The following is a 13,311-nucleotide window of genomic DNA, read 5'->3' as shown; positions in this document are numbered from 1 at the left end:
CATACATCAGCTCTGTAGAAGCATTTTCAGAAGTGTTATCTGTGGCAGCTGTATGAGAATACAGCTCAGAAGCATTTGGTTACTCACAGGACCAGTGATCTGTTCTGTTAGTTAATGTCTATATTAAGCGAAAAGCACATATTATGTATATTAAATCATGGACTGTTCTGTCATGGATGAGGTTTAGCAGCCTGTCGACTAATGCAATATTACCTCCTACTTTCCATTTTTCCAAGTTAAGGCAGGTGAGTCCTAAAACAGGAGCCAGTATCTAAGAGATACAAAGAGACACAAGCACTATGCCACTATCATGGATGTATCCATACACTTTAGACATCTCCTGCATGTGATTAAAGGGCACAGACATAGGTTAAGAGCCACAGTAGGTCATGTGTAGGGGAAACTGCCTGTGTGAATTGGCCCACAAAAGGAATTTGGCATCTAGTATTGCAGAAAAAGGGGTGAATGTACAGGTGCAGGCTGACAAAAGGGCGAAGAAAACATATCCATATTGAGAATGTACTACACTGGTCAAACATAAAGAGATTTGATTTTTGAAAATGGCCACAGGTACCACCCGCAATTAGCAATGTCCTATGCAACTAAGGGCCTGAAACTACATATATCAGTCACATTTTTAAACAAGCATGGCTGCTTTTGGGGTGGGGGGAGAGAAAAGGCAGCCTTAGGGCCCCGATCCAGAACATGCTCCAGTTCTGGGCCTTAGGTTTCAGGTTCTGAAAATCAACCCTATATCACTGCTTTTTGCCCCCTAGGTGCTGGTTGCAGTAAACAGGACCTGGAAGCGAAATGCTGCCAGAAGAGAGCAATGTAGAAAACCAATGCAGGCTGCTGATCCACATAAGGAGCACATTGTGAACCAAGGCCCAACAGCTTTTTGCCCAAAAGTGGCCAGGTGAAACTCATTTAAACATGTGACTAATGTCATATGTAGAACTAAATAGCCTTGCAGCAGTCTGAGCAGGTACCATGCTAAATTTATGTAGCGTATGTAGGACTGCCAAATCGCTCAAGTGATTGGATTTTTTTATATAGTTAGTATACTAATGTGTACAAGATAAGATATATTAGAAACTGCTTTGTGCATGGAACTTCATTTTTAATAACATTAGCAGCTGAAAGGGGCCAATGACTGAAAGTTCTTTTTGGTCAATTCATATATGCACAGACGCAACATCAGTTCTTCAGTGCTAAGATACGCACGCTTCACAAATGTACATATGAAGAGCAACATGTTACATAGGAAGGATATATTGCTTAATGTCTGCTGAGCCATATTACCAGACTTTCAGGAAAAATGGCACATATTCAAAATAAGTTAGCTCAGCTTTCACTTTCATGACATTCTTTATTCTTCAAGTGAATCTTTTTATCAGCTTACTAGTACATAACATAGACACAGCTGAAGTTTAAGAAATACTTATGCAGAGGGTTGACTCATCTCCTATGTTTCCCAGGCTAAGATCCTGTGGGTATTGTGTTTATTGATGTGGTTGGTTTATAAGTCAGCCCTAAAATGTATATATAAAAGAGAAACTTATTGCGGGAAAAATAGCAGCCAATAAACAATATCACATTTTGGCGGTGAACTTATATCTTCCAAAAAAGAAGCAACTGCAAGACTTCAGCTTTTTGACCACTGGTTTATCCCACTTTTACTCTACGGAGCATAATTGGTCTGCCTCTGTTATATCCTCACAACAAGCCTGCAAGGTAGGTAAGGCTGAGAGTGAGACAGAGATTGGCACAAGGTCACCCAGTGAGCTTCATGACTGAGTAGAGTTTGAACATGGGTCTCCCTAGGCCTAGTTCAACACTCTAACTAGTACACCAAGCCGGTACTCATTACTGAATGATACATTTAAGAGATTACCATTTATAAAACTATACAGGCATCTAGATACAGGAAATTCTTGATGTTGATGCAATCTTTTCATTAATTTTAGATCTGACAATTGTGGATTTGAAAACTTCATTAAATTACTATGTAAGACTGATGGCCTAAGATGACCCAAGGAGTTTACTGGATGATCCAGGACTAATCAACATACCTCTGTGTAACCTACATCCTCACAAGGTTGTTATGAGGATAAATTGGGGAATGGGAGAAGAGGAAATTGTGTATGTCACTCTTGGCAGAAAGATAGGATAAACATGCTATAAATAAAGAAACCCTAATACTCAGTTGTCATAAGGTTCAGCAAGAGTAAGATCAGCATTACTCAAATCACCAAAGTACGAAGTTCAAATTCAGTGTTCTTATTTCCAGGAATAGCACCTTACCTCTAACATGCAATGTATGAAAAGGTCAGATACATTTAGAGAATTTTTAGATTGTTCGTATTTTGCATAAAATTTAGCACATGCTCTTTCTGATGGTTGCCTATCTTCCATACCACCTATAACAGAATGAAATTAAGGTCGTGCCTTAGCTGCAAACATTGGAGATAATGTTTGCCCCGCTTCTGGTGATGAAGTGAAACGGTTTTAGTGTAATTTTGCATTGATCAAGCTTTGAGTCATGGACTAGATTGCATGGTTGTGGAGTAGAAGACTATCCTTTTCAGTCCTAGGATTACTGAATCAATACTGCATCCTTGCAACTCTCTCAATATTCAAAAGGCAGCCTTGAAAACCCAATAAAGTGGCTATGCACAGTTCTGAAGCTTTGAGGAGTGACAGCTTTCACAGATGAAGACTAGTTTTGAGAGAGGGTATTAAGCTCTCATGTGATAAGGAGAAAAACACTGATTATGCCAAGGAGCATTTCCACTGGAGAGGAATAGGAAGCTGCCATGTAGCAGGGTCAGATTATTTGTTTACTCTGACTGGCAGCAGAACTCCAGGGTCTCTGACAGAGGTCTTTCCCATGCTACCCGAGCCTTTTCATGGGAGATGCTAGTGATGGAACTGTGACCTTCTGCATGTAAAACATGTGTTTGGCAACTGAACCTTAGCCTCCCACCTTCATAACTCGCTCTCATAGCCAAATCTCATATCTCTCTTTCACAATCCTCTCATATCCAATACATCTTGGAAAAGCCCTAGATTCCACTGCCTCAGACAGAAGGTAGGGGAAATCATACTGCTGTAAGATTGGGGCTTTGGACAGGGAGAATTAATGGAGCCAAGAGAACTGCTTAAAGTTAGTCAAGGCTGCTCACTAGGTCTATCTACAACTTCCCTTAGTTAGGGAGACTGCTGGCTAAATGACAGTGGATGCTTTCTGAATAGCTAGAAGATCCCAAAAAGGGGCATGCCTTCCCCCTTCCCAGCAAACCCTTTCTTGGTCTGTGAAAGCAAACACAGGAGACAAACTGTAGCTTTGGAAAGATAGCAGGCAGAGTTTTTAAGGCTTTGTAAGCTAACACCATTAGAGGACACAGCAGTGCCTCTCTCTGGAGATCTGATGCAGAGCAGTGGATTTGGCTATTGGTTGGAGTATTCAAACTGTGCTTCCGCATGTGCTCAACTTGTACATTAGTAAATAAACTCACTTCTCCCCAGAAAGGTGGTGTGAGTGCAACAATACATTTCAAATCTTCACTTGCTTCGAAGAACATCCAGCAGGAACACATACGAGCTGATATATAAGCATTTTATCACATGCTATAGGCAGGGTGGGGTGGGAGGGAAGAGAAGCAAGATGTTCTTCTTTTGCCCACCTCCCAGCTTTTATAGGTAAGTTGCAACCTGCCAACTACCTTCAGAATTGTGTATGTTGCTCTATCACCGCCCTTTTATGGCATTTCATTCCCTTTTAAAACAGAATAATGCACCTGGCTAGTGTATTATATGAATTCAGAGACCAGAGAGTTCAGAGACCAGGACTTAATCTACACAGGTGATTTAGTGCAGACCGAGAGCACATCAGGGTCATTTACAACACATGATGCTGTCATCACCCCACAGCAATTGTGCAGCACCCCACTCAAAAAGACACATTTTCGCAAAGTCCTTTTAGTGCATTTTTTCTTTAACATGGCTCCCATGCGGTTCCGCTGCACTGTGCCTCATTTCACTGAATTAAATCCCGCAAACTGGGCTTGCCTAGGGGTGTGTCTGTGACCTGGCTATAACCTGGTCAAGGGATAGGTCCATCCCTCCCCCCCTCCCATTGGCAGTAGCTACTTTGGATACAGGCTTCTCTTCCCACTTAGCTATTACACTGTAGCGCTATTTGGCTGCCGGCCTTTCCTGTTTATTTTTACTTTGCACTACAACATCATTACTCCACACTCCTGTAATCGTGCAATTGTGCAATGTCGCATTAGCGGGTTAGAATTGAATTGTACAGGGGCAGTAACTCACGGGGAGCAGGGCTTCAATACTGCTGATTCTGGGGCTGTGCACGGACCCCCCAATTTGCTTCAGATCCAGATTTGGACCTTCTGAATCAGCCCCACTTCACTTTGGACCTGATCTGATTTGCTTCGGATTTGGATCCAAAGCGAGATTCGGACATCTCAATTATTTGGATTTTACGTTTTCCCATTGACTTGCATTGGAAAACAGAAACAGCCATAACCCTTTCAGCTTTTAAGAAAAATAAATGAAATCTGGGGACCTGGAAGCCCCCATTGAGGCAATTCTACCCGCCAAATTTCAGACAGTTTGGCCCAGTAGTTTTTGTGCTAGGCATAGGTAAAATGTGTTTTTTCCAACAATAAGTCTCAAAGCAAAAGCTATAGCTTCTCCTGGTTGCACAGACGTGCATGAAATTTTGGCAACTGGCAGCCCCAATGCAGGTAACTAAACCTGCCAAACTTCAGACAGTTTGTGTGTTTTTGTGCTAGGCACAAGTACAATGTGCCATTCTCAGAAATTCAAACCAAAGGTCTTAAAGGGATAATCAGAGAAGTTAGGTGTTTAAGCGGTGTTTAGGAAGAGGTCACTATCCTTAATCTCTGGTGCAGGTTTTTTTGAAGTGTAAAATAACCCCTCTCCCCTAGTATTTTCCTATTCAGCTTCACACTGGATGACCTCAGGCTCTCTTTGGCTGAATGGAATACACATTACCTGGGAAAACAGGTCTTCCCTAGACCAGGATGCACTATCTGGACTGGGGGCGAGCCAGCCTGGCTACTGGTGTTGCTGGCCCTACCAGCACCTCACCGACCTCTGCCCTGCCAAAACATCTTAGATGCCTCATATTGGGCTTGCTTTGCATCACAGTATACAAACAAATTGTGTAGTTACCACAAACTTACTATTACATGACAAGACCACATGTCCCATTTCCCCAGAAGCCTGCTAGCAGACAAATGCACAGCAATACATTATACGTAAGTGAAGCTGTATCCATATAATCTATATAAGCTTCCATTGTTGTTTGTTGTTCAGTCGTTAAGTTGTGTCCGACTCTTCGTGACCCCATGGACCATAGCACACCAGGCCTTCCTGTCCTCTGCTCTCTCCCGGAGTGTATAAGCTTCCATACAGTTACATAATGAATATACAAACTACTAGAATTTGCAGGTATGCATCTGATAATTTTATTTACCACTTTAATAAAGTGTTTTACAGTTCTTTTCCACTTCAATTAAACTTCCATTTGAGATAAGAGATACATGCTCATTTTGGTTTTTAGTTTTATAAGCTTAAAAACACACACATACTGATTTTGTTCTGAGGCTTTACTATAGCTTTGGAAATCATTTGTTGGGTGTTACTCTCAGTATTACTACAGGAAAATTCAAATCTTTATACAATCACCTACCTACCTAGAGATATAGTTGCATTTGAAGATATGCAAAAGATTAAGACCCAGAGGGAGCAATCCTATGGGGATAGGTGGCTGCCTCCGAACTCAGAGGCAACCGCTTATCCGATGCACAGTGGGAGGTGCGTGGAGGGGATAGTCTCCTCCGCACTCCAACCACTCTGCATTTGCGGCTATATGGCTGATTTCAGCTATATAACCATGGGACATTGGAGTGCAGGGTGGGGAGACCGGATGACACATAGGAAGTATCATATCGGCACTTCCACACTCCCCGCCCCCTGGAACGCCCCCTTTTGCCACACTCTGCGCTGCTCTTATGGGTGCGGGGACGATCTGTACCACCTACACGGCAGTGGGGGAAGGGTAGAGGAGGCGGTTCTCTGGGAACCGACCAATCCTATGGTGGTTTAGCTGCTGTCTAGTGGCCATAGGATTGCGTAGGGATGTATGAAAGTTCCGCCATGGATCTCGGGGAGGCTGAATGCCAGCCCATTTGGCCCCCCAAAATCGGTGGCGGAATGCCCCCCCCCCCCGGGACGAGACTTACCTTGGGCGGATCTTCCTGGTGGTGGCGGCGGCTCTGGCGGTGGTTCGGCGGCGACGGCTGCAGCGGCCGATCTTCTGACCAGCTGCCGCCGCTGCCGCCATTTCTAGTTTAAAACAAAAACAAAAAAATGTGATAGGCTACGTAAAGATTTACATAGCCTATCACAGCTAGGTTTTAAAAAAAACACGTGATAGGCTAAATAAATGTTTACGTAGCCTATGACGGCTGACTTTAAAACAAACAAACAAACGCATGTATGCAAATGGTGGCGGCCATGGCCGCCGCCATTTGCGTACGCGCTTTTTTTTTTTTAAGTCATTCGTGATAGGCTACGTAAACATTTACATAGCCTATCACGGCTGACTGCAGGGACGCAAACGGCGGCGGCTACAGCTGCCGCCATTTGCGTCCCTGCTAGCCAGTGGCCGGATATCCGGCTGCTGGCAGAGCCGGCTGGCGGCTCCGCAGAATCGCTAAGGAGCACAGCCGGCCAGCCAGGATTCCGGGGGGGGGGAGAAACGGAGCGCCTCCCCCCGTCCAGGATTCCGGGGGGAGGGACGGAGCGCCTCCCCCCCACCATCAGCATAATCCACGAAAGGTAAGTGATTTTCGTACATCCCTAGATTTGCGCCCTTAAAATCTGTATTTCAGTGTTAGACATACAGTAGTAATTAACACAAAAAATGAAACCTCTGCCTCATTTATTTGGTCATCCATTTAAAGAGACCAACCATTCTTTAAAAATGAGTTTCTTTAAAGATAAAGATACGGAGAAAAACTGAAACCAAAACTGTGTATTTCTGTCAAATGCGTAACTGGAATCAAAGTGACTGTGTAACACTACTCAACAGAAGCAAATTGTTTTTATTAACCCTTTGGATTAATGTAGTTGAGGCTCCTATATCTAAGCAGTTTCACAGAGAGGTAAATTTATTTATAGCGCAGAGTTATAAGTTAAAATTTGTTGCCAGATTCTCAGAATGTGCACAGCTCATTATCAACAGATTTATTTTATTTAAAATAGTTATACCTTGTCTTTCCTCACATAGTTTAAGGCAGCATACAAAACTATTAAATAAAAATTAATGTACAACAGAAACAAAGAATGATAAAAAGCTAGCAATAAAATAATGTTTAAATCGCAATAATCTTAACTGATTAAAATTGCCCTAAAGAACTGTTTTCCTAAATTAGAATATGGAGCTGCTAATAGACCAGGTTTTTTTGTATAAACAATGGACCATCACTGATATAAAAGATACAGAATTAGTGGCACTAAGTCAACAATCCTGTGCATACTTACTCCCAGGTAAATTTTACTGACCCACAACGGTTAGCTTTCTAAATACATAGGCTCAAGTTGTAGTAGTTTTGCAATTTCTCAATCTGTGTTTTCCCTCACAACCACCGTGCAAGGTATATAACTGTTTTCTTCATTTTATAGACATGGAGCCAACTGTTCAAGGAATCTGTTAAAGCAGTGCAACAGGGCCATACACAACTGTCCTTCATCAACCCCCCCCCCCCGATTCCACAATGTTAAAAATGAGGATGATACCTAATAAAAAATTGTCATCTGAACATCATGGGTTATCCTTGCTCCTCAAAAGTAAGTTTGAGAGTCATCTTTAAGATAGTCTAAATTAGATTATTTAAAGAGTAAACTGTTTTGTTTGTTTTACTACCTGTTCTCCTCCAGTCCTTGATTATCACTCCATACCTAACCTCGATATAGCTTCTTAATTTGGAACCAAGGTTGGACTATATACATTTGACAACTCAAGCATCTTCCTCCTATGTGACTATTATTGGATACTCTAGTGCAGTAACTCCTTAGCTTGGGTCACCAGATGTTGCTGGACTAAAACTCCCAGTGTCAAGGGCTCCTTGGAGGCCTCTCTCAGTCTAATCCAGTAGCCAAGTCCAGACACAGACAAATGGATTCTTTTCAAAGCTTTATTCCTCTTTTACAACTTAACAACTCTACCGTTAGCAACTAGTTATGAGCAGCAGAGTACCTATGCCCTAAGTTGGAACAGTTGGTCCCCGTTTGAAAGGGAATTACTGGCAGACCCCTGAACTTAAGGACTAGGGAGAGTCCCTCCCCTTTTCCCTTGGATCCTCTGGGCGCAGCCGTTGTTTGCGCGCCAAACGGGCACTACGCCTCCTTTCTGCGCCCTCCATTTAGCGCCACTCTCTGCGTCGGCGTCGCGCGTCCATCAAGACTGCTTCCCGCGCTCTGTCACTCCCTGGACTGTTATCTAAGCTGGGAATGCTGGTGGGAGGAATCTCCGTCAGCTGTTGGCCTTGGGAAAGAGGAGCGCGCTCTTCTCCCAGAAGCGACTGCTCTTCCTCAGAATCAGAACTACTCTGGGATTCTATGGGCTCAGTGTCCACCCTGACATCCAGCATCTCTGACCATTAGCAATGCTGGCTGGAGATGATGGAAGTTTTAGTCCAGCAACATCAGGGGACAGTGTCTCTTGGACCCAAAATGAGAAACTGTTCTAGCACATCCCTCTTACAGTGCAATCCTATACTTTTCTATTCAAAAGTAAGCCCAAAATAAATACGTGGGATTTATTCCCAAATGTGGGTGTAGGGTTGCAGCCTTAACGGTTTAATACATTGTCCTGGGAGTTTTCAAATCTTGTCTTAAGAAAGGAAAGTTATTGGCTCAGAGCAACATGAAGGATCACTTTGTTCTTCAGCATAAAGACTTTCCAAGACAATTAATCTCCAAGGACAAAATGAAAGAAGCACCCATTCTAGCAAATGAAATCCTTACATACCAAGCCTACAAACAGAAAAGTTTATCTTCCCATATTGAGGGGGAAAGTAGGAAAGGTATTTTAGCATCTACGTCAGGGGTGCATAACTTGTGGTCCTCCAAATGTTGATGGACTACAACTCTTATCACCCCTCATCACTGGCTATGCAGGCTAGGGCTGATGGGAATTGCAGTCAAACAACATCTGCAGGGCCACAGGTTGTGCACTCCTGATAAACATGGATCCATGAGGTTGCAATGAAATACCTAATATTTTATTAAAATACAATTTTTTTTGTTTTAAAATATTTATAATACTGCATTTCCATGAATCATGCTCAAGGTGACTAACAATGCTAAGGACAAAAATATCTAAAAAACCCAATCACATTAAAAATAGCAGCAACATTGATTACACTAAAAAATAAAAAGACAACCACCTCCAAGTAGGGTTAAAACATAACAAAACAGTACATAAGATATTCATATGACAATATAAACAGTAGCAAGAGCAATATGTCATAGAGCTGCCTTCCTCAATGTGGTGCCCTCCACATGTTTTGAACTACAGCCCCGCACAGCATGACAATAAATGGTCAGGGTGACGGTGTTGTAGTCCAAAACATCTGGAAGGCACTACACTGGGGAAGGCAGTCACAGAGACTAAAAATTGATAACCTTACAGGCCAAAGGCCTGTCTAAACAGGAAGGTTTCCACACTGGAGAAGATATAACCATTATGGCAGGAGTGGGCAACCTGTGGCCCTCCAGATGTTTTGCCCTAGAACTCCATTAATCCCTCACCAGTGGTTATGCTGGCTAGGCCTGATGGAAATTGTAAGCCAAAACATTAAGAGGGGCATATGTTGCCCACCCCCACTTATGGGGAAAAGGTTTATGGAAAGTGTTTATCTATCAACTAAAAGATTTAGGAGCATTTGACAAATTCCTCACAAGGTCAGAATACGATTCAGTAACATTACTTTTAAATAATCTTCACTATGTAGAAAAGTACTGCAATAACAGCTATTTCATTTGACATTGGAATTCTTATGGAAGGTGACGGTGACGATAATATAGGATATGAAAAAGAATATTTAACTTCAAGGATTAGCAGTTAACACTACAATCTGCATATCAGACTCAAATCTCATCTTTTGTAAAATGAAGTGAAATTAAGAGTTAGACATGACTTATACAAATTAAACACCACATTATTTGGGAAAAAATCAGTTCAGAAATTCTTCCACTTTTGAGATTCTGGCTGTTACTACTTGAGGAAAATATTAGCTATACTTCTGTATTTTTTTCATAGTTTCATCCTCCCATGGCTAGATCTGCAATGAAAATTGAACTTCAGTTTTTCCTTTTAAAACTCCCTCTTTATTGTTTAGGAAATTGGATTATCATTTCCATTTTCATCAGAGTTCGAGAGCCATGTAAACACAGTTTCAAAATGAAACTATTGTGATACCTAAATACTGGCTAGATATTTGAGTTCCCAATCAAGTACAGTTGGAGGGCAAACTTCAAATTTATTAACTAAACAGCTGATAAGGGCATAATTAAAATAAGTATGTGCACACTATCATTAGACGTTAATGTAACCCGACGTTGAAATGCTCATGTTAATGTAAAAAAAAAGTTATTTACGAATCCACAAGTCAACCCCCACCCAATAATACATAAACTTACTAGGCACATGTCAAAATGCAGATATCACTTTAGAATAAATGAGGTAAGACTGAGCAGCATAAATGTTCTAACAGCAGCCTAGCAAACAAGGAGCTGTCAACGTCCAATAACCTATTATTCACACCTCTTTAATCACCACCAAGTCAATTATAAATAGCCTCATACATTTTTAAATAAGGTCATTCTGAAATGAAACAAAGGGAGTAAATATTCCAGAACATAAGCAATTCAAGTTCTAAAATGCAGCACAACTGAACATTCTAAAAGAGTTCAGTTTAAAGAAAGAACAAAATCATATTATCAAAGGATAAGACAGTCAAGGAGTCAGAAGTACAACAGAATAGCCAAATCATCCTGAAATCTGCAGATACATTTTTTCTATAATTAAAAAATGTTTAATTTAAAGGTTAATTCAGACAATGGGTCAGATCCAGATTTAGTCATGCTTGGGGTAGAACCACTGAAGTCAGTGGGACTGATGTTAGTCATAATTGATTAGATCACATTGATTTCAATGTGTCTGTTCTTAAGCATTACTTAGTCTGGGTCCAATCCAATGTGAAGAATGGATAATACTGAATTAGATGCACATACAAGCCTGGGTTATTAATCTAAAAGGCCATGTGCATGAGACAGCTCATATGATGGATGTGAACTCTGTTTCTGAACTGGTGCGAACAAAATCACTTATTGACAACCCAGGAAGGTAGAAAGAAGCTTGAGAAAAAGTTACAGAAAGCAGCTGATCTTTACTTTTACCCATATGCAAGTATTTTTGAATTGGGGATGAAAGCCTCACTCATACCAAAAGAAGGGATATAATATACAAAATAAATTTGTTGAAAAAAACCTTTGAGACGATTTAACTGATTTTTTTGCCGTATTTAGCCTAATGTTCACTTCATTCAGCTAGCAGGCTGTGCTATCATCAGTGGTCTGTGTTATCAGTACCATGCAACTGAGCAGGTTGTGCATTATTAGAAAGGTGTGTAGATAAATTACTTGGCAAGTATTCAGATATGAACAGGAAAAGTATTAAAATGAGATTAAACATATTAATGGAAGAAATAGATACTAACGGAAGAAAAATAAGTAGTGTAACTATGTAACATTCGTTACTGTCTAATGAGTGAACAAATATATGCTAGAAGTAGGGATGTTGGAGAATTTTGCCATGGATTCCAGGGAGGCCGAATGCCAGCACATTCGGCCCCCCGGAATCCATGGTGGAACGAAGCCACCCACCCCACCACCCCGTGAAATGGGCCCGGAACGGAGCCTACCTTTGTCGGCTGTTCTGGTGCTCCTCGAATGGCGGCCGTGTCTGCGGCCGCCATTCACCTCTTTCGAAAGGCCGTGATAGGCTACGTATTTACGTAGCCTATCACGGCTAACGCAGGGATGCCATTTGCGTCCCTGCGGAGGCCGTGATAGGCTTCGTAAATATATACGTAGCCTATCACGGCAATAGGAAGGAACGCAAATGGTGGCTGCTGTAGCCGCCGCCATTTGCGTTCCTTCCTATTGCCGTGATAGGCTACGTATATATTTACGTAGCCTATCACGGCTAAAGACACGGACACAAATGGCAGCGGCTATGGCAGCTGCCATTTGCGTCCCTGTGCAGCCCAGCGGCCGGATGTCTGGCTGCGGGCGGCCTTGGCCGGCAGCTCCATGGAGTCGCCATGGAGCCGAGCTGGCCGGGGAGGATTCCGGGGGGAGGGATGGAGCGCCTCCCCCTCACCGCGGATTGCCCGGTGTGGAGCCAGGTAAGAGTTTCGTACATCCCTAGCTAGAAGATATAAAATCTTAACTGGATGTTAAAATTAGGAATACAGAAAACAGGATATAATTGCAAAAATAATTATACAAGAGATTAATGTGTTAACCCACTTAAGAGTAACCAAGCATTTAATGGAAAGACAGAAAACATAGCAGTCTTGAATAAATAATTGGTATCAAGGTAACAAATGAAAATAAAAATTGAAGACCTGTGTAATAAAAGTACGAATCACAAAATTAAAACAAAAAGTTTCAAAGAAACTGTATGAATGTAATAGAAATTAGCAGAGTGATCAATATTTACCCTTGGGCACTAACAAAGATTCAGACAGCCCACAGACTTAGTTCAGAAGTAGTAGTTCAGATGATGTGTAGAGACATTCAAGATTTGTAGAGAATGTGTGTTCAAATTAAATTAGTAACAGGAGCAATATGGGAAAACCCTAGTCTTAAAATTGATGATAAAACGCTCAAGTTGTATCCCAGATCTCACCTATTACGGAAACTTGGAATCGAAAATTCTTGACTGAAACTAGTAAGTGCAGGGATACCATATGTTGTGATGATCTTTGAGTTCCCAATTTTGTAAATTGGATATAAAACAAAGATTAACATCATGGGAAATGATGAAGTTACAATTTACCCAAAGGTATTAGGTTGTCCTGTTCCTTCCATCACCACAGCAGACAAATAGGGAAGTCACCAATTTCTAGAATACTTACATCCTTGATTTAAAAAATCCTTTGAAGAAGCTACATAATAACCTTTTCT

General features: G+C 41.6%; 1 protein-coding gene across 6 annotated transcripts in view; it reads right to left on the bottom strand.

Annotated features, from left to right (window-relative positions):
- ZEB1 (zinc finger E-box binding homeobox 1) overlaps window positions 1-13,311 on the bottom strand; it is a 108,051-nt gene that overhangs the window by 36,417 nt on the left and 58,323 nt on the right. For 2 of the 6 annotated variants that reach the window (XM_084859166.1, XM_084859167.1), the window contains exon 2: window positions 6,294-6,396. The exons of the other annotated variants lie outside the window; for them this stretch is intronic. In XM_084859166.1, coding sequence (XP_084715292.1) covers window positions 6,294-6,396 — 103 coding nt within the window. The remainder of the gene's footprint in view (window positions 1-6,293; window positions 6,397-13,311) is intronic. 6 annotated transcript variants of the gene reach the window in all.

This window comes from Heloderma suspectum, chromosome 5, assembly GCF_057233095.1.
Source record: "Heloderma suspectum isolate Gila_16-S chromosome 5, 16-S_ref, whole genome shotgun sequence".
Classification (NCBI taxonomy): domain Eukaryota; kingdom Metazoa; phylum Chordata; class Lepidosauria; order Squamata; family Helodermatidae; genus Heloderma; species Heloderma suspectum.
Note: the sequence above shows the minus strand (reverse complement) of the source record. Positions and strands in the feature narration are given on the sequence as shown.